The 21,447-nt window shown below is 40.4% G+C and overlaps 1 protein-coding gene across 1 annotated transcript; it reads left to right on the forward strand.

Moving 5' to 3' along the window:
- The first annotated feature begins 14 nt into the window (after window positions 1-14).
- On the forward strand, window positions 15-18,039 carry txndc11 (thioredoxin domain containing 11). The gene is made up of 10 exons (XM_022236909.2): window positions 15-540; window positions 1,958-2,171; window positions 4,694-4,924; window positions 5,298-5,504; window positions 6,173-6,241; window positions 6,945-7,073; window positions 7,533-8,324; window positions 10,786-10,983; window positions 11,549-11,661; window positions 12,446-18,039. Exons 1-10 carry the CDS (start codon window positions 281-283, stop codon window positions 12,615-12,617), a joined length of 2,385 nt encoding a protein of 794 aa, XP_022092601.2. The 5' UTR covers window positions 15-280; the 3' UTR covers window positions 12,618-18,039.
- Window positions 18,040-21,447: the final 3,408 nt, after the last annotated feature.

Below are 21,447 nucleotides of genomic sequence, written 5' to 3' on the forward strand. Positions count from 1 at the left end.
TCCCTTATCCAGAAAGTGAAGTACTGGTACAAGTTTATTAAGGCAACAGCAACGCCCCCAATCGGCCGGTATTTCTCGAATTACAATCATGGAAAGTACATGTACATGTACTATGTACGCGCACGCTAGGCCTACATGCGAGAGAGAGAGACGTGGCCGTTTCCCATTCATCGGAGTTAATAACTGTGAATGGATGAATTGATTGACGCATAAAAATACTCTTTGACGTGGGCTTATCCTTGTCCCATGTGTGGATGTGGGACGGCTTCGATCTGTCGCTATGCTGGCAGATGTTCCGTCACCCCACTCCGACGAGGGACTGTCATCATCTACTGCGACCGGCGGTACAGATCTTGGCAGCGCCAGTAGCGCCAGCGGCGCGCCCACCTTTTCTTGGCCTTATCCTTCCCTGCAACACGTGAATGTCGCCGCCGTGTTGCTCAAAGCGATGGCCAGATCTGTCCGGAAAAATCCCGAAGTTTTCAGTTTACTATTTGTGGCATTCCTGTGTCTTGTGGTCGCGAAGTATACTCAGAACAGGTGATTTGGAAATCGAATGTTGGACATTATTCATGTGATTTATTGCCATTATTTTGTTATGTTTCTGAATTGCCGTGTTGGTCATACTCTGATTCATCGAAAATATAATGTATCCTGATAAATCAACAGTTTGGTTGATGGGATTGCACTTTCATACATTATAGTTAACAGTAGACCTTTAGTCTGTGGATTACCATGCACGTCTATTGATACCTTTCTTGCATATACATGAAATGTATGGAAAGAGTTCCCCCATACACGGACATTGCATGATGACACCCTGTGCATAAACCTTAAATGATATGAGACTGGTCTGCAGAATTCTAGCCTAAGTCAAGTGTTTGTAAAGTAAATATGTCAATGTTCTCACTGCTAAATTTGACTCTCAGGACTTTTTATCACTTTCTGGTGGCTTATAACTTATAAACCACTGCAAAATTAATATGTGTGGGCTCTATGTATTTATAAGCGGAAAATGTTTGATGTTTTGAATAATGCATTTTGCAATTTAGATAACCAGCAGAGGCACACACCAGAACTTCAAGACTGTCCAACTCGGAGAAGTCCCTTTCATAAGAGACAAAATCAGTCCCCTAAGAAGGAGAATATCTCTCAAAAAGGTTTTTTGTCCAAATTGGCAGGGATCCAAAAACCTGCATGCAACCATCATTTTGTTCCCTACATTTTTCATTCACATAAGCTAATGTATTTCAGTTGTTTTAATCAACTTTGTACCAGTCTACATGTATGTACCGTAAATGTAAAAGACTGATACGCAGACAATTGTATTTGATGCAGTCTTTTCCCCATTCTTAATGTCCCATTGTAGACACCTGCAAAAACAAATCATAGAATTTTTTAAACAGCAACCAAACATGTTTTCGTCTGCTAAATCAAAGGATCCCAAAGGCAATTGTAGGATCCCCAAGCCTACTTAAAAAAGCCCATGTTTCAGGAGACGTTCTCTCTTCAAGGGGACTGATTTTGTTGCTGAACAAAGGAACATTGCAAAGTTTCTCTAAATTCTGATTGTTCTGATGTTCATGCATTCCACTACTGATAACTGTGAGACTGTAGTATGGCATAAACATGCAGATAACATTATGCTGAGAAAGATGAATAATTGAACCGCTTTTGATCTGGTAACATGAGTTTTTTTGTGATATTACAATAAGCTAAGTGATTGGCTGTGCTCAAAGGTATTGCAGTAGATAATGAAATAATAATTTGATGCTGAAACACTGACATGAAAATTCTCAACTTTGAAATTAAAAATTGACAGTAATATTTTTTCTTGAATTTTTTTGACAGTAGATAATGAAATAATGATTTGATGCTGAAACACTGACATGAAAATTCTCAACTTTGAAATTAAAAATTGACAGTAATATTTTTTTCTTGGAATTTTTTTTCCCAGTGGAGCTTCTCAGTCACCGGCTGCCCCTCCGCCAATCTTCCCCAAGGACTCTCCTGTCTTTGAATTCAGCGATGGGGACATGCAGAGCGCCTTGTCCCGAATCCAGAGGGAGGAAAACGAGTTTTCGTTTGTGATGTATTATGCCCACTGGGATGGGAACTCTCGAGATATTGCTGTTGAATTTGACAGGGCAGCCAGGCAGCTGTCGCATCGGGTATGTTATGATTGATACATTATTTCTCTTAGCAGTACATGGCTTTAGATTTCGACATCATAGCATTTTTATGAATTTTATCCAGCAAATTGGAAGCTCAGTTTACAGGGCAAAAAATTCAAGCATTTCCTTTCCATGTACCTAAAAATTTCAAATTCAGGTTCACTTTGATTACAATTTAGAAACCCATTTTCCCTGATTTGGTAACAAACCTCAAAGAGAATTTATTCCTTCAAAAGAATTATTCATTTCCAGTGATGGCCAAGGACACCAGACTCAAATGGTTAATTATGGACTTTTTAATGAAATTGTGCCTTGCAATAACATCTATCAGGGCTTACACACACGATATGCACAGACCTATTATGCACATGTGTATCTATAGCATGGTTCACCCAAAATTAATATTCATCTAGAACTGAGCAAGCAAATCCAGTCTCCATATGCGTGCGAGGCAGTTATGCCATTTCTGTATTTTCCTAGCTTCTTGACGTTGCTTTAGGGTACTTCTGCACAGAGCCACGGAGTCCATAGTGTACATGTGCTGTAGTTCCCACAGGATTAGCAGCTGTAGACAAAATATTTAGTTGTTCTTGTGCAAAATAAAATTCCAATGTCTACCAATAAATTGGATTGAGTTACCAAGGGTAAGATTTGTCAGGATTTTTCCTACTTTTTTTTCATCAGGACTTTAAATTCTGGAAAATTCTGAGATTACTGTGATGGTATTTTAACTTATATAAAAGTTGATATAGAAAACAAGAAATGGATATTTTAAGGGATGTTTTTAGGCAAAGAAAAGTGTAAACCGTAGACCCAACACTGCCACCGAGCCCTGAAAACCTCTGGTGATAATTGTGTGGATATTTTGTTTTCTTCTTATCTCACCCCTGTCAGCTGGAATGAAAACCAACCACCCCGTAAAAAAGTACAAAACAAAAAAGAGGTTCATGAGTTCATGAAGAGACGGTTTGCGGTGGACAGGTGCAACTGATCTCACAATATTGGAAAGTGGGATATCTTTCAGATTATCTCCATCATGACAGCCCTCTTGGCTGTAATCAACCAGCCTAGTGCAATAAGCACGCAAGGCAGTAATTAGAGAAAATATTCAATTACTCTTCATGCTTTGAGTCAGTCTGCAATGCACAGGCCGCGTACATGAAGTTTATTATTATTGACTTTTTGGAAACATTTTGCCATACATGTAGGATCCCCCCCACCCACCAAGTTCCATGACTGTCACACAGGACTTCAGATATTTGATACATAATGACATCACAAAGAACCGACATATGCTTATTTTCTTATCAGTATTTTTCTCAGCGATGCGCACACTAGTACCTGTATTTCTATAGTTTTTAAAGCTAGTGCAACAGGGTTTGAATTTAGATTTTTTTCTTTTTCCGAATATTGTGAAAAGATATTTACCTCTTAAATCTTGAAAACTCTAACTGAATTCGGTGATGATGTAGTCACCACATCTTTTCAATTTACACATACATGTACATGTATTATGTATGGCATGCCCCTATCTGTGTACATTTAGTGTTTCACCCATATAAAATGTGCCGAAGTGTAGATATTGAAAAGTAAAGCTCTAACGTGATATCATATAAAACATAATTTCATTCTTTGGCATACATGTACGTCTGTGCAATAATGTGGTCTTTGTTTGAGCCAAGTCTGAGGAACATCCAAGCTTTGGGAGTGACACCTCAGTTACAGACTAAAGAGAGATCAGGCAATAGACAACCCATACACTGCGTTTACACTTGATCCTGCAAAGGAGGATCAGATCTGGCAGGAGCAATCCAGCGAGGGGGATCAGATCCTGATGGTGCCGCGTTTACACTGGATCTTGATCCCACATGGCATTGATGAAGTGCTTCAACCTAGGGGCAAAGTTTATGTGAACACAGTTCACTGATATTGCGCATTGGAGCAAAATGGCAGCCATTACGTGCAAAACTCAAACGTGCATACTCGTTTACTTACTTCACTGGCACAGGGAAGTGCACATGTAAACAAAGCACGACAGCATTCTGTTATTACACCAGGCAAGATATGGGACGGAGGGGTACCCCCTTACCTGTCCAATCCCTATACACACTCTAGACTATTGTTACATGTATCTAACACATCCCCCATAGAAGTCTGTAAATAACTCCTCAGATTCCGATCAAACAATGACCAACACAAAGGGGGGGGTTCTCTCCGTCCCATATCTTGATTCAAATGTCTGTTATACATGTAGGTCTATTCAGTGTGACTTTGAAGTTTAATACACATTTTTCTTACTGAATCAGCTTAATGACTCACTATTGCTATTGAGTGATTACACTTGTGCACCTGCACCAGATAAAGCAAGAGGCCACGCGCAAGTAAGCTATGATTTTTTTTCTCACAAGCTTACCAGAAAAACAGAATAATAGTGCTCATTAAACACTTTTAAGGGCAAAACTCAAATCATTAAAAGTTGACATGATGTGATACCTGGTAGAATCTTTTCCACGCTGTAGGTCACTTTCGTCGCTGTCAACTGTTGGTGGTTGCATGGGTCATGTAGGAGCCGAGTCAAGACCACCATGTACCCAGCCCTGCTGGCCACAGCCCCTACCATCCGCAATGGTCTCCAGTATATTGGTATCCTGCAGGCTGAAGAGATGGTGTCTTTCCTATATCGACTCTGCAGGCCTTTCACCTATGTTCCTGATATTGAGTCAGTGTACTCGCTTCATGCACATCATGGGGTGAGCGTTGGTCAGTTTGTATTTTGCAGTTTTCAATCCCAGAAACGTGCAAGACCTTGTCACCCAACCCCAACGCTGGTTGTTCGTTAGTTAGCTATGGTATCATTGAAATTTCATGGTTTGTAAATTTGTGACTGTAAAAAGTTTAATTTCTGAACATTTGCTGAAAATATTGAGTACATGTAGTTGTTTCTTTGTAGATATTACGCTTACACATCAACAGATATGTGTCAGAGTCTGGTCAGGTATAACTTCATTACAGCAGTAGCATGGTCAGTAGCCTTGGTACCAAACTGAAAATTGACCAATAGAGTATTGCATTGGCTTATGAATATGCATTAGCAATAATGATGTATGTATTATTTTCACATAGACTGTGGTTGTGGGTTACTTTGACTGGACTACTTTTCCCATTCTGCCGGGCCTAGTCTCCTTCCAGAAGGCTGCGTGGCTGGCACTGGAGAAAGATTCCATTGAGCCCATTGCATTTGCAGTTGTAACAAACATCAGGCTAGCGCAGAGACTAGGATTGCAGCAGTCTAAAAGTATAGCCATGATAAGGACACTGAATTCAACCTTGGTAAGTAGGAAAATTAAAAAAAAATTAAAGTAACTGAACTGTGAAGATTACCCAGATTGCACTTCAAGGTTTCATGCCATGTGAAAGGAATGGTCAACGAGTACCAAGTGCAAGGGGTACATTAAATGCACAGATCATCCACCCAGTCTAGTTCTTTAGCTGTGGGAATGACAAATGCATTTTTCATTAATTAATACTGTGGGAAGCAAGAGGCTGTGAGGAACGGCCCTAGATCTTAGCCTTCGTTCAACACTTGGCTTAGTCTCCGTCTCGGGCTTCATCTTTTTACCACCCTAGCTGGAAATTGTTTGCCCAAAAATAAGTGCGACAGTACCTCATGAACATCAAATAAGGTGCAAAAGAGTAAAATATTACAGTACATGTATTTAAATTTTATTTGATTACAGTTCACGTATTTGAGTTGCATTGAAATGCTTCAGACCTACTGTGGGAGTTGATTTTGAGATGAAGCCTGAGATGGAGACGAAGTTGAGTATTGGAAAATGGCCCTTAGTCCAAATTTTCCATTCAAAATCTCCCTCATATTGTAATCCCTCTATTTCTGGCTCGATGCATCAGAGAGTTTTGAAGACGGGAAGTGTTGTAAGTATTTGGTAGGTTTTATGGTCATAAGTATTCTTGAGCCTTCGAAGTTGTTTTCACTTCAGTTGTACCCAAGAGATGCCAAATTCCAAGCTAAGCTGATCATGGAATGGGCTTACAAGCATCAGGAATCTGTGAGTGTGCTTCTTCTTTTGAAGTAAAATGACTCATCCTTTCTTTCCCTTCCCTCTTGCCATTGAGGTCATCACTGACAAGTTTATTTCAAAGTGAAAGCTCAAATAAGTATTTTTTTCAAGTTTGTTCACATTTCCCTCTTGATACTACCCTTTGGTGTGTCTGTCGAAAATTACATGTATGTTACAATGGGAGGATTCGGGACTATATAGGGTCATCAAAAGTTGTCACAAATTTTGACCACCGCAGTGGCAAACTGCTTCTGCTGAGGTCATGGGCCATGTTTTTGCCATGGTCAGGAGTATGAGAATTCAGCTTTTTACATGTAGCTGATTTCAGCTTTTTTGTTTAGATTTTGACCCTGAATTTCAGCTTTTTTGTACACCTGCTGTGTACAAATGTATGGGGACTTTTTTACATAATTCAGCGTTTTGCTAGCTGTTTTCAGCTTTAATTTTAAGTGGCCGCTCACAACTGGTACCCCTGCATGGTTCATACCTGTTGAATAGCAACTCAGTCCATGCAGATGCTCTGCCATTTACAGTGCCTGTGGTACATAGCCCATACCACACACCATGTACTGTATATGTAGGCCTGCTTCAACTTCTCCCAGGATGAACATATTGTCTGTGTTGCCTTCTAACATTCTTAAGAGCACAGTTTCAAACCAGCCATTACGCTGTGTACGTTTCTTTTCACTAGGTGGTGCAGTGGCTAGCCCCTGCAGGTGTGAAGAGCACCATCATGGCTACCCAGTTGGACAGTTCTCCTGTTGTGGTTCTGTTCACCCGTCATCATCGACGGCAAGGTCTGCTGAATGATTTTTATATGGTGAGTGCAAAGTCTGTGGTGAAGTATCACAGTCTACATGGAGCTAATAGTTGATTACAGTAGCCTTGCGGTCCGTTGCATTGAACTCAAAGTTCTAATCCAGCACCTTGGGTTGTATGTGTCCATGGGCAAGATATTTTACTCTAGACTGTGGATCCTCTGTTTTATCCCATGAGTAATTGTCCCGTTGTACTGGCTGAATTGATAATATTGTTGCAGATTGAACTGACTATTTTTCACATACACCCTCTTTCTTTCTTTCCGCATCCACTTTTTACAATTCTTGAAGTGAGCTTCATGTTCGTGATAAATGAACCTGATCAATTTTCAAACCTTCATCTGGCACTAGACCCCATTGAGAAATTCAATTCATTAGTGTTCCAGTTAACGTTCCTAATTTTAAGCGCTTATGCACAAAACTTTAACCTTTCTAACTGTCTTGTTTGTTTTTATCCACAGTTTAAAAAAGTTGCTTTGGACTACTACAATTGCAACAACTCCAGGCTGATCCAGAGGCTAATCAGTGCAATCAACAGTGCTAGAAAACCAACTCCTGACAATTGCAATGAAGCAGATGATCGTAGTGATAGTGCGCCTTCTGTGTGCGAGTGTTGCCAGACGCTAGCCGATCCGCCATTAACCACGACCATGTCCCACGGACGCAACGTCTGTCAGGTCTGCGAGCACTCGACCACGCTCCACCCGAGCCCTTGCAGCCCAGCCCTGCCGCACAGCCAAGCGACGTGGACGAACCTGATCGTCCATGGAAAGTCGTCACTGGCCCCAAACAGCTGCCTCCATTTGAATTACTATTATAGTCCTTACAGCCAGTACCAGCTATGCTGTAAACAGTGCGACATTGCACCCGGTCATTTGTACAGCCAAAGTGAACGTTGTGCCGTCCCCGATTCTAACTCTGGAAGGTCGGCGATCAATTCAGTCTGTCAAGGAGTTTTAAGCAGAACTGACTGCAACAGCAAGTGCCAGGAATCCTCCCGGGGAACCAAAACTTCCAACGCAAATTCAAACCAAAATTCTCATTGCAGGAGGACGTTGGAATCAAAAGAGAATGTCTTTCACCCATACTTGGGCCCTTTCACGGGGCTGGGATGTAGGACCAACAGAACGGTGAATTTCTTTGCCATGAGGTCTGAATACTTTTGGCAGTTTGCAGAGCAATTAGGGGCATCTGCTAGAAGTGGCTTCCAGGCACCCGGAAAAAGGACAGCCATAGTCTTGCTGGATATTGAGGTATGACGGGCATTTAACATCTGAGGAATTTTGGGACTGCCTTGTGTGGTGCCATGGTATACCTCAGCCGTCTCGGTGCTGGAATGTTACATTATGGCACTGTAAATTTAAACACGGGCAAACCACCGCAGTCATCAGTATAGATCTGTTGCTATGACATACACTGTACATGTACTTCAATGTACCATATGACTTGGGTCCAATTTTATGGCGCTAATAAGCACACGATTTTACGCCAACAGAGGCTTTGCGTATTTTGTGGCGACTGTAAGCAGTGAGGATAGTAAAAGGCATGCTAATGTCAGGGGAAAAATTTGCTTAGCGCAGTGATATAACAGTGGAAATCTCTGTGAGCACACTCGTGCAGTTTGTGCTACACACAGCAACTGTGAAATGTTTGCCATGAAATACACTTACTGCTAAGCCAGTTTTTTGTTATGGTTGGCAAAAACATTTACTTAACAGTAAGCAGTGCCATGAAATTGGGTCCTTGTTAGAACCCATGGTACAGAATAATGCTGGCACCGGAATTAGAAGAAGCCATTATTATGGTAGCACCGTACTTGTTTGGAGGAAGTATGTATGTGTTACGGCCTGTTTGTTTCACACCGATCTGAATCTCGATCAGTGATCCTAACACCGGTTCACACCATCCTCTGTGCTGGTTTTTATTGTCCATAAAGGAACGACGGATCACTGATCATGATCCAGATCCGTGTGAAACAAACACAGCCTAAAATTCCCCTCAATCAAATCAGCAAAGAGGATGTTGCCACTTGCTAAAATGCACATGTGAGTCTGAAATTTCGGAGCATGTACATCATGTGAGTGCGGTGTGACCATAGCAGTGACAGTTAGACCAGTGTACACAATACCAACACTCTTGCTTTCTGAATAGCTTGTAGGGTAAATGGGTATGTTTATTCTGTATGTGTGACCAATCAGGAAAGGATAGCAAATAGAATCCAGTGGAATAAAGGTTAAAATGATCATTACTTTACATTCAAACTGCTGCAAAGCATGTAAGGTTCTTGCCCAGCTTGTCCCGTATTTCCACAAAGACTTCACAGGTTTGGTTGCAAGACATGTTCCAAAGGGGGATGCATCATTGAAACTTAATCTGCTCACATGCACGGTTGTGCTTGATTTTTGGACAAAATGCCTGCCTGATGTGCCAACAAGTCCTTTGATCACCCCTTACATCGTTTTATGCAAGTTGTGGTATTGATGAATGCAGGAGCTGTCCATGTACATGTACAAAATATTGACTTTTTAGGCCTCCTCCCTGTTCACTTTGCATGTATGTATGTGTTGGCTCCACCCCCAACACCTGCCTTTATCATGCACGTACACATTCTTTATTGCCTTTGACTTGTCATCAGACTTGTGGCTCTGGTAGTGGTTGAGATCTACATGTACGTGGTGGGGGAAAAAAGGGCATGTTTTACGATCGATTAATGATGCATAAAAGCTGGTTTAGGTACAGGTAGGTATAAATAGGAGAAAGGGCATAAATTTGATGCCATGCATATACATGTATGCAGAGCAAAACAATGTTTATCAAAAGCAAGTTTATTGCTCTGCGTAAGGATGTTTGGCCATTGATTCCCCGTGTCAGGCCTCGACGTTAACGGTTGTCCAATTGCCCGGGACATGTAATTTCTTCTTTCGGGCAAGTAAAAATTAAGGACAAGTTGCCCGAAGGACAGGTACATGTACTTTTTTCTTGAAATAAAAGTGTCTGTTTTTCGTGGCCAAGTATAGCAGTCAGCAAATTACCTTTTATTTGTTTTTTCCTCTTCACAAAAGCTTATAACTTGTGTGTGTATAAAGCATGCTGTGCATGTATCAGGGCACCTTTCCACACTAGGGAAAATGCGCATACAAATAAACTGTAAAATACCCTTGGGTATTGGCATTGGTTTTTGCACGTGTGGCGCAGTGGAGCTGTGAAGGCCGGAGCTCGGAGACTGTTTTACATGTGGCTGTGACTTAAACATTAGTGAATTTTGCCTGGTACTTGTGTGTGCACTTTTTGCATATATGACACCAGGCAAAATCGTCAAGTGGTTAAGAAATAGCCGTTGCCTGAACTTGTATGGATGATGGGAGTGATGTACGGTACATGAATATATTCATGTCATGTGGTTGGCGTAGCAATTTCATCAATGGTGATTGGTTGAAGGAAGGAACTGTCCCAGGAAGCAATGAGTAACTAAACCAGGGTTTGGGCAAATGAAATCTTACGGTGGGTAAGTAAATTTCCAAGTAGTTAAAAAAATTAACGTTGAGGCCTGCCCCGTGTGTAAGGTATACACAGTGTCAATAATCCCCACCTCCCTCCCACATACTTTATGGACAGACCCTAATGATTGGAGAAACTTATCATCAAAAAACAAAACAACAACAAAGAAGAAACTGGATTGTACAATTCTTTCAACTTGGATTTCCTTTTTTCCAGGCAGAACAGCAGCACCTCCTGGCTGGGGAAATCACGGCTTCTGCAATTAAAAATTTTATATTCAATTATACAACCTCAAATCTTACGCGGCACCTCCGCTCTGCCAATGCACCTTCTGCCTGCAGCCAGATGACCGGAGTCTGTGTACAGGAAGTGGTGTCGTCCACGTTTGAAGAGCTGGTCTTAGACAGCACCAAAGTGAGTGCGTCACTGAGCTCTGTGTCAAACACTGGAGCTTTTGTGTCTATTTGTTCTATGCAGAAACTGTTGAGGGCGCTGTTTAGTCCGAGCACGGACTCTCCTGATCTCAAAGCAGTGATAGTTGTATGCTGTTTCATGGGCCTCATTAGTTAAACTTTAACAATTTAACAAAAAACGTAGAGGGAAACTGACAAGGTGCTTACCTATTAATTATGAAAATTAACAAATTAATTGAGTGAAGCAACATTTGAACCTGTGACCTTCAGAATACCATAGCAGTGCTCTATCAACTGAGCTACATTGCCCTGTGTCAGTGGTTCTTCCAATCTGTCATTTGCTTGGGGGCGGCTAATCAGAAGCCATGATTCATGCAAATGTAAGGGAATGTGCACTTAGACGTGAATTGCAGATCTCCAAGTGAACATGGTGAAAGGAACATCCCTGAATGTTAGCTTGTCAGGTTCCCAATGACCTCTTGTTATTCATCTTAAGAAATCGGAGATCGAGTATTGTATTGCAAATAATTATTAGTATGTTCAGTGTAATTTTTGTGTTTGCGTAGGATGTATTGCTACTGTACTATGCGCCATGGTGTGGCTTCTGTAGCAGGATGCACCATCTGTACCTCATGTTGGCAAAAGTCTTCCAGCATTCCACCAATCTACTGATTGCTAGGTAAGTAAAGGGGTCAAAGTTTACCTTTACTTGCGGGCTATTTACCCATGCTGGTTTGTTACAGGACGGCTTGAACATTTCCTTGTTGGATAGTCAGGATCCAAAACCAGCTAGTGCACCATTGTCCTTTATATGTTGTTTGTCATATAAAGTACACACCGGTATGGTGCGAAGTCAGGTTTCCAATCTCCCCAACTGGTTGGCAGGTTTTCTCGCTTGACTTGTGCCTGCCATTCTGAAGAAAGATCTGCCGATGTATGCATATCTTTTTTCAGTACTGAATCTCTGTTCAAAGAAATACTAAGGATTATGGGTAGTCAAAGCATGGGCACAAATATGCAGTCTATGCAGTGTTGATAACCTTTACGCATGATGTCTTTTGTTGGCATCCAATCAAGACGCACTGTTCTGGCCTTGTACATTCATAAGAGCTCTGTGAAATTAGCCTTTAGACTGTTCTTATGTTGTCTGCTATTCATGTGGATGGCTAGAGTTTGCAGAAATGTCACCCTTGGTTGATGTCAGATTTTATCTCAAAATGCACATATTCTTCATTACTTTTAAAGCGGGTCTTTTTCATTTTGCTTTGATCCTAAGTGCATTACTGTTGCTTTTGTACTGTTGACCAGGCAAAACGATGACTGACATTAATGGAGTAGATCCCATAGAAGTACACTCATTTCTCTGGACTCTGTCCTCATTCCAAGCAAAGTTTCTCAGTGTGTTTTAATAGTTTTGCCGATGATGCAAGTCGCCCATTTTTCTTTTTCGTTTGTTGTTTCAGGATTGACGGAGATGCCAACGACCTTCCCTGGCAGTTCACCCCATCCTCCTACCCCACCCTCCTCCTCTTCCCAGCAGGTCAGAAGGACCAGAGCCTGCAATTCCCCCAGTCCACCGTGCTAAACCTACCAAATATGATCAAGTTTGTGCTTCAGCATGCGACGCTTCTATGATAAGAGCTATTCACTTCCAGATGCAGTAAACAATGCATTATTCTGTCTTCAAAATGCCTGTAAAAAGTGACTTCTTCGTAAATAAAAAAATCAGATTATTTAGTATGATAACTTCAAGTGCAACTTTATTGTGGTACACGTATGAAATCGTGGATGAAAAGGGACAGAAATTCTTTCTGATCGTGTTGATAAAAAGAGCAGGCAATTTTCTGCTAATGAAATATTGCTCCTTTCTGCACATTCATCAGTGAGCACAGTCTAGGCCACTCTGATTTGTGAACACAATTCATGGAAGCCACAGTCTCCCAACTGGATTGGTTACACTGATAAGTTAGCCCTTTGCCTGACAATTTGTTTTCTGTCACAAGGTTATGGAAGTGCCACATCCCATCTTTTGTAAGCATGAGTCATCTTTTTTTAAGCATGAACTATGCAGCCTTGGTACTGGCTCGCATGTACAAATGCTGCATTGGGAGTGGTGTCCCGGTTTTTTCAACCGAATTCCCCGTAAGACTTCAGTGGATGCAGAGCATTTCATCAGACAACAGAATAGTCTGCCCGTTCTGTAGGGAAAGGACAGTTCACATTGGCCCAAGCATAAAGATCTGTGAGTTTGCAGGATTAAACTTGATTGTAATGAATCATTTGAACTCTTATTCACACCAGCAAATATCTTGCGCATGTAGCTAGATAGATATGTAGAAACTGGCAGCATTGTGGTCAATTCAATCAACAGTCCCTTCACAAGTCAAGTCACAAGGCCTTTCACAAGACCAGTTGTAAGTAACAGATTGAACAGTGACAAGAAAATGTTTTCATCACAGTTCATTTGAATAGCTTATGACTTGGCTTATGACCGGATGACGTGATGAAGTTGTGATGGACTTACAGGGACTTGTGATTGGCTCAGCTGCAACAACCTTAATTGCCATATGTATTAATGCCATATGCGTAACCAAACTGGTTGTGATAACAACAGTTACCATTTGAATCAAGGGTTGTCAGTTGCTGCAAAGTCAATTTTCATGTACAGTTAGGAACGTGCAAGTGAAAATTTAGTCACCATCCAACATTTAATGCAGTGTCTTTTATGAGTAACTTCCTGTTTTGGTCAAAAGTTATTCATTACAAGGTGCTGATCAGCAACTTGTCAAATCTAAATCCAAATTATACTGTCCAGAGGGAGTTTCCTGGCAAATTTGTGCAAATTGCAAGAACTGCAAGATGTGTGCTGAAGTTTCTAAGTGCCTTCCATTGAAATTAGCCCAGCAGTTAATAAGCTCTCAGTGAGATTGTGTAATGCTCACGCCCAGGTCTCACAGATATTTGTCTTACATTTGTCCTTGATGTTCTTTGATTGACTAGGGTGGTTGGAACTTGCCGGCATTCACATGTACCTCAAATTTTAGAAATTGTGCGATGTGCATATGAGCACAATGCTACCTCAGCTGAGGCTTTCGTCAATTGGAATAATCATGGTTTTTTGTCCAATTCAGAATTGAGAAGGTTAAGAAAGACAGGAAGTCGTAAACTTCTTCAATATACCCAAATCCAGCAACTTGTTTTGATTAATTTGATGGATTGAAGACTTTGAGCCCAGCAACCATTGCTTTGCTTGTGGCTTGATTGTGTTGCACTTAATTCATTCCTAACCTTCTCAATCCATCTGAAGGTTTTCGAGGACTTCACAGGGTTGAAGAAGGTAGAGCCAAAACCACTTATACTGTATTTACACTGCGGACCCCATGCCAAAATTTGTCAGCGCAGAATTTGCCGGTGATCTATGGCACAGGATTGTTTTTTTTTTATAGTTACTGATGGTTCCCTGCGTATTAAGGCAACAGGTATAGAATTATCCAAGACATTCGTTTCCTCTGTGCAATGAGGTTATTGCAGGTTTAAAAGTATGACCTAGAGAACAAGTTACTTCTTGGTACTGGTTAGTACCGGTACTGAGCCGGTACCCCACAAGGATTTCACAAAATAGATATTTCAAATTTACTCAAAAGGGAGGAATTTTCAAGTGCCATTCATTGGTCGCAAAATGAAGTATTTTAAATAAGGGACGTTCAGTCGAATTTCCAAAATAGGAAAGTGAATCTGGTTCAGATGGGAGTGATTTGAAAATTTTTGCGTGTTGTGTGGGAGTTTTGTACGCGAGAACAAAGGGAATACCCCACAAGTATAGCTGTGTAAGGTTGACTGTACACCAATTTAGATGAACAAAATCACAGTTAAAATCAGTGCAGACGTAGTTGTCATGATCTATAAATAGTAACAGTCCTCAAAATCCTTTATCTGTTGGATGATTGAGGACTGTTAGGGTTGAAACTGTTTTCACATGTACACAATACAAAAGCCTGTTAATGCCAGAAGTACACATAGATGTCTTGTGAGCCAGCAGTGTTATTTTCTATCAAGCACTCTTATATTCTATTCTACTGTTTATTCTATGATTTTGTTTGGATGCCGAAAAAATGTGTGCATATGTTTATGCAGTTTTCAAAATTGCTTTTGATTCACAAGGGAGTGATGCAGGAACTCTCCTCACTGGAAATGGAACATAATTGTTCCACAGTTTTCTTTTCCAATTTACCATGAGTTGCAAGTTCTCTCTTTTTTTTCTTTTCTTGTTGGTTGAGATCTTTCCCCTAAGTTTGGAAGCACCGGCTCCAGTGTCATCTCCCTTTAATGCATGCATTTTAGTCTTCGTCCGTATAATGGGCTACTAGTGGAGCTCATCATGCACTCTTAGTCGAGGGTTCATCAGCACATTATATGTCGATGTTTGTGTCAAGCCAAAAGCGGTCAACCACCCCTCCGAATGCGCAGGTTGTTTCGTTCCACCAATTCTTTGCCATGTTCATTAGCCGTTGCAAATGCAGTTCACCTTGCACTGAAAAGGGCGAATGGATGATTTTTCTTCTTCTTTTTTGTGTTTAAATTCCAGTATTAAAGCATTGCCAGTCTAATTGTGTGAGCATTTGTACAGGTTACTTACTGTGCATGCATGGATACTTTTGATAGCATACGTACATGTACACCAAGGTGCTTGGAAAAAAGATAACCAATTTCCTCATACATGTAATTACAATTGTTCGCCAACTGAAGGGACCACCATCTTGTATTCAACAGTCTGACTTGTCCACTGTTTTCTTCCCTCTAGAGGAAATACAATGTAGATCACATCCTTTTCACAGCTTCCAACTACTGGGCTGTGACATTTTCTGTATTGAGATACAAACAGCCTCCTTACAAAGCATGTACTCTGACTCTAATGGCCTCCTGTGACAGAACTCTTAAATGTATTGGATCTCTGGTCCATAGTACGTGCATGAGAAAACTACGTACTTTACAGTACATGTGCTTCCCATCCAGTACTTAACATTTACTTTCAGCTTTTTTTGGGGGGCGAATAAATGGCGTAATGATGTTTTTTAACTGGAAATGATTGGTTGTACATGTAATTAACCAACTGGAAAAGATATGGTGTATGCATGTATTGTTATTTGAATTCTTAAAATCTTAATATTTAAACCTTTAACTGCTGGTGTGCAGCATGCCACTTCTCTTGAATTTCATTGTCTTTTCATATTCTGGTGCTTAAGATAAGTTAAAGGGATCATGTATCATTTCCCCCCTTCAAATGCACTGATTGGACTGTCATAAAGGCATACATGACATAATCTCCCGTAAAGATTGTGTAGTAGCAGACACCACGTAATCTGTTTTATATTGCTCAGTGCTAAACTGACAAAACTCTGATTTGGTGATGGAAGTACATGATTCAGAAAGACTATTAACACATTGGCATTGTGGTTGTTCACACGTGCACCTTGGCAGTGGATTGGATGCGATCCATGGAGCCCCATAGGAAAAAGTATATATTTAAGTAAAACAGGGCATTATTGTGTTTATATCTAATGCTATATAACCTGAAGAAGTCTGCACTGCTACTCTTCAGACTTTGCATGGTGACATAACTTTTTAAAACCCACTGTGTGTGCCCTTCAGCGTTGCTATTTTTAATCAATTTTTTTTTTTTTAAAGGAGTACAGTTTACAGTGAAAATTATAAGGGAATGAGATGCAAATGGCAACCGGTAATTTCAACACAAGGCTGAGATATTGCCAAGTTTTAATATGGAAAATGGATGATACTAAAGTACGTTTGAACAGTGGAAGACTGGTTCCACAACATCTGTTACCCTTACCTACCAAAACTTTCTGCAGACAAATTTTCACTTCACATTACTTGGCAGTAAGAAAATTGAAGTGAATTTGAAGAGAGAAATCGTGTAATCAAACTTGGTCTACATCAATTTGGTTTGGGAACGGGGGTTCGCAATCAGTCTGGAAAACTTGGAAATGTTATCTTAGCACTTGCGCTTTTGATTATGGTTTGAATGGAGTATTTGGACAAAAAGTGTCCTGAGAATGTGCAAGGAAATGTAACACCCCATTGCAAATACTTGCACATGTTTATAAGCCGGCGTCAGCTGTGTCTTCACTTGAATGTCTATTGATTCAGAATAACCAGTCAACGCAGCTTTGGTGTTTGTAAGCTTAGTTCATCCAACAGCTTCTGTAACTTCAGTGAATTGAGGGACTTGGTGAAAAAGACATGACAAGCCTAGCTGGTCTGTTCAACTTCCACTCGCTCGACAAATAAATCCTCTTTTTGTGGTTGAGTATTAATGTAGTGTTAGTGTCAGGTTGGAAACTGCCGTCTCCAGGCCTTTCTTGTATCGTCAGAACTCTTTTAAACTATAGTGTAATTCGACAACCAGAATTAGAAACCATTACTGGAGTGGCACAACGCTTGTGGACGGGTGTTATACGCACGTTACATACCTCTTTGACCAATAGGGCGTCTCGATTTGCCAATGCATGGGCAGGTCAAGCTGAAGAATGTGCGCAAGTGCAGCACCATCGCTGTTATGACATCTAATCGGATTAGTCTGTAATTTTATATTTTTATGAACAGATTTGTGCTCTGGGGCGGATATTATTTTTACAAAGAATTGCGGATTTTTTTAATCAATTTGTTTGAAATTTACATATGCAGAAACCAAACATGAATGCGCGCATGCAACTTTTCCTCGCATCATCTATCTGGATTTCCACATTTTTTACATCTCGTGTATGCCATTAAGGATTGAAAAAACTGTACAAAACCTTGTGCAGTTGGTAAATTCCTCTTTTTGTGAATTCCCAGTTGCATGCCCGTAAATAAAACGAATCAAAACTTTTATATTGCTTGAAAAGATTGAAAACGTTTATCAAATAGGCTGCCATATCCTACATGTGTACCATCACTACAAGTTCTCATGCATAATTTATTCAAGCTATAAACTATGAAATAATGGAAATTTTGAAGAGGTTCTCTACGTTTAATAATAATAATAAATTGTATCACACTATATACTGTTTTGCATTGAGTGTGGTTTGTTATAGCATGATTTGGGACAAGGTAAAGAATTACGGACACAATTGAACAGTTTTCAGTGCTTATGGGATTTTGAAAGTACATCGAGAAATGTTAAGAAACGCACAACGAAGCACTTCAGTAAATGTTAAGAAATCACAAAAGTACTTCAACAAATGTTAAGGAATGCAAAACAGTGAGAAATGCAGTAGTACTTCATCAAATGTTAAAGAGTGTGGCAGACATGTAAAGTCCATCAAACATTGGAACACCAAGCTCTGTTCCAATTAATTAATGCCATTGGATGAAACCGAGTGTCTTTGCCCTGGTCTTTGCACTGTTCACTGCAGTGATTCAGTATTGCGTTATCAGTAAAAGAAAATTCCGAAACACATGAATTTCCCCAGGTTACAAGTTGATGCTTCCCTTTTCCTGGGGCAGCTCCTCTTACTACCTCAAATGGCTCTTCTAGTACTGCAACAAAAGCTAAAAAACACATTCACAAGATAAATTTACTATGTACATTGCAAAATATCTCAAAAGGCTTGTAAGCTGCCACTGGAACTGAGACAAGTAGCTCACAGTCATTTAAAATGCATTCATAAATACCTCAACAGTCTCCCTATTCAACAACATGCAACTTGACTGTGTGTTAACATTTGATAATGCCCGTTGAGAAGTGATAATGCCCACTGCATAAATCACACACTGGCACCTGGATACGAGACAGTTTAATCGATTCTGATTGGTCAAGAGTCTGTGTGCACGTGACTCGCCAGGAGATTCTATTGGACAACTTGCACAAGGAATATACCATAATTTGGATGGGGGTGTTCGGGAAACTGAAAGTAAAATTCTAGAACAAAATCTTTGGAAATCCATCATATATTAACTTTTTTTGACTCTCTGACTTAATAAGATATTTATGAATGCGATGCGGCTCGGGCATTAGTCGTACCAACTCTCCTGAGCCAGTCTTAAACGCATATTTGAGACTGGCCAAGCACATATTTATTCCCTTATTATTGGCTTGTTGAAAAAAAAGAAAATACATTTACATTGATAGCTCAAATAACTGACTTCCATTATCAATAACATTGTACAGGATTTTACAAAATATATATACATGTATAAATGAAATTACATTTCATCATAGGATCTTGCTGATAATCTACTCAATATTCATTTCTCCTCACTCCTGCTCCATTACATTTAACACGTCTTCAAAATTACTCAGCTGCCCAATGTCTGTTCACTTTTCAGTAAATAGTCCACATGGTTCCCTGGATTTGCATTGAACGTACTTATTTTTCATGAAAATACCGTGCCATAAAATGCAAGACAAACCTTCCTTGTTCTGAAAGATCCAGTGGCGTAGCCATGGGGGGGCCTGGGGGCACATGCCCCCCACAAATTCCCGGTGCCCTCCCCCCCTCCAAAAAAGGGATAAATGGATATTGAACAAGACTAACAAAAGCTTGCCCCGAAAAAACCACACCACTGAAGGCTGGTGCCCCCCATAAGATGCTGGTGCCCCCTAATGGTTCCCCCCATAGTAAAATCCTAGCTACGCCACTGAAAAGATCACATGACTATCATTAAATCTGCAATATGATGTCACATCAACAAGTCTAGTATTTGTAAAAAAAACAATGGAGAAACACAATATTGAAATGCAAGCATTTGATGCAAGACAGCCAATTTAGAAAAGTTAGAATCACAGAATATCAATATTCCATCATTCTTGACACTATGAGGGCAAAGTTCATGATACAGAATCTGTAATAAGTACATGTATCACATTCCTGCAGAATCTTACTTCAGAACAGCATATTCACGGCATTTTTTATTGTCCTCCCGTTTTAAGTGCTATTGGTTCATGATTAAATTCACGATTGGCCATTAATGATTTTTTTCTCACCAAAACAGTGTGTGGGGTGTGATTTAATAGCCCATCCCACTAGTCAAAAAGTAGGGGGATATACCCCTATCGCCCCTGAATTTATGCCCTTGACTATATAAACTTTTGAAAAAAAATTCTTTCGCAAATTAAAGTAAGTTAAATGACTAGTTAGGTTGTCTAAGTAACCAGGACTCTATGAATCACTTCTTTCAACAGTTGGAAATGGTCAGGCAATACTAGGGTCCAAGTACCTTTCATAGGCCTTCCCTTCCATTTGTCAATTTCCCTCAACATACCCTGTACCCCAAATCAAAATCCTCAGATTTCACCCCCAAAACAGTCTTCAAACTATCCCCTTATACACCCACTTCAGGATTCAGTGGGAATGGAATATTCCAATGGTGGTAAGTTCACTAACATTTGGGAAGAAAAGAGAAATTTTCCCTTCAAATCAAAATTTGAAATGTTCTTGTCCGCCAAGCTCAAAGTTGTCATTTTCACAATATCTGCTCAGGAGAGAATAAGTTGGCACCTAGTGTTGTGTGTCCATATGTGATGGACTTCCATAAGGCTTGACCAGGAGACTACTGCTATATACCTATAGTTGCCCATGTGAGAATAAGTAGGCACGTGTTGTGTGTCCATGTGATGGACTTCCATACGGCTTGACCAGGAGACTACTGCTATGTACCTATAGTTGCCCATGTGAGAATAAGTAGGCACCTGTGGTGTGTCCATGTGATGGACTTCCATACGGCTTGACCAGGAGACTAATGCTATGTACCTATGGTTGTCCATGTTCTGAATTGGTCACTTGTCTAACTCTGAGCCTGAGGCCAGGAATATCATATTCTTGCAGGCATTCCTGCTGTTCTGAAAGATGAATTAGAGTGGATGCTATTCATGCCAGGTCAAGGTCACATCGAAATGAACATGGTTAAAGCATTTGTAGATCTGACCTGGGACATGTTCTGGAGGAAAATGGTAATCTTGTTCAACCTCACTGAGCTCAAGTCGCCTAATACTCTAAAGTGTGCAAAGACGGTGACAGACCACCTTGAAGGCATGGACACTGTACAAAATTGCTCAAGAATCAATTACAAACTCCTCAGTATCATTTGTTCGTGGAATCCTTTCGACAATTATTAGAATTAACACAACAGTAGACATTTCTTTAAGTATGTCATGAACAGCAGAAATCCCAATTATTCATTCACGGTGGACTGCATTTTTTTTATGTGCTGGATACGATCTTCCTGTATAGAACCAGAATGCGATCTGAAAATCTAGAATTCAGTAATGCACGATGGCCCAGGTTTGCTAAAGTTTGGTTTCAAGTTGGAACTCAGCTCTACTGAGTGGAGCGTTAGTTCCAGTCTTTTTCTACCGGGACGGTCCCAAAAGAGGAATACTAACGGTTCAGTCAGTAGAACTCAGCTAGTTTGGGAGAGTGCATCCACTGTCATGACTGTACAGAGAATTAGAAGTAGCTGACTGAAA

The sequence above is a fragment of the Acanthaster planci genome, linkage group LG07 (assembly GCF_054643075.1).
Source record: "Acanthaster planci isolate LZ-2023a linkage group LG07, COTS_SCS, whole genome shotgun sequence".
NCBI lineage: Eukaryota > Metazoa > Echinodermata > Asteroidea > Valvatida > Acanthasteridae > Acanthaster > Acanthaster planci.

Coding starts and splice junctions, on each gene's coding strand:
- txndc11 (XM_022236909.2), top strand. CDS start 281: ATGCTGGCAGATGTTCCGTCACCCCACTCCGACGAGGGACTGTCATCA. Junction 541..1,957: donor GCGAAGTATACTCAGAACAG/GTGATTTGGAAA, acceptor TTTTTTTCCCAG/TGGAGCTTCTCAGTCACCGG. Junction 8,325..10,785: donor TAGTCTTGCTGGATATTGAG/GTATGACGGGCA, acceptor CCTTTTTTCCAG/GCAGAACAGCAGCACCTCCT.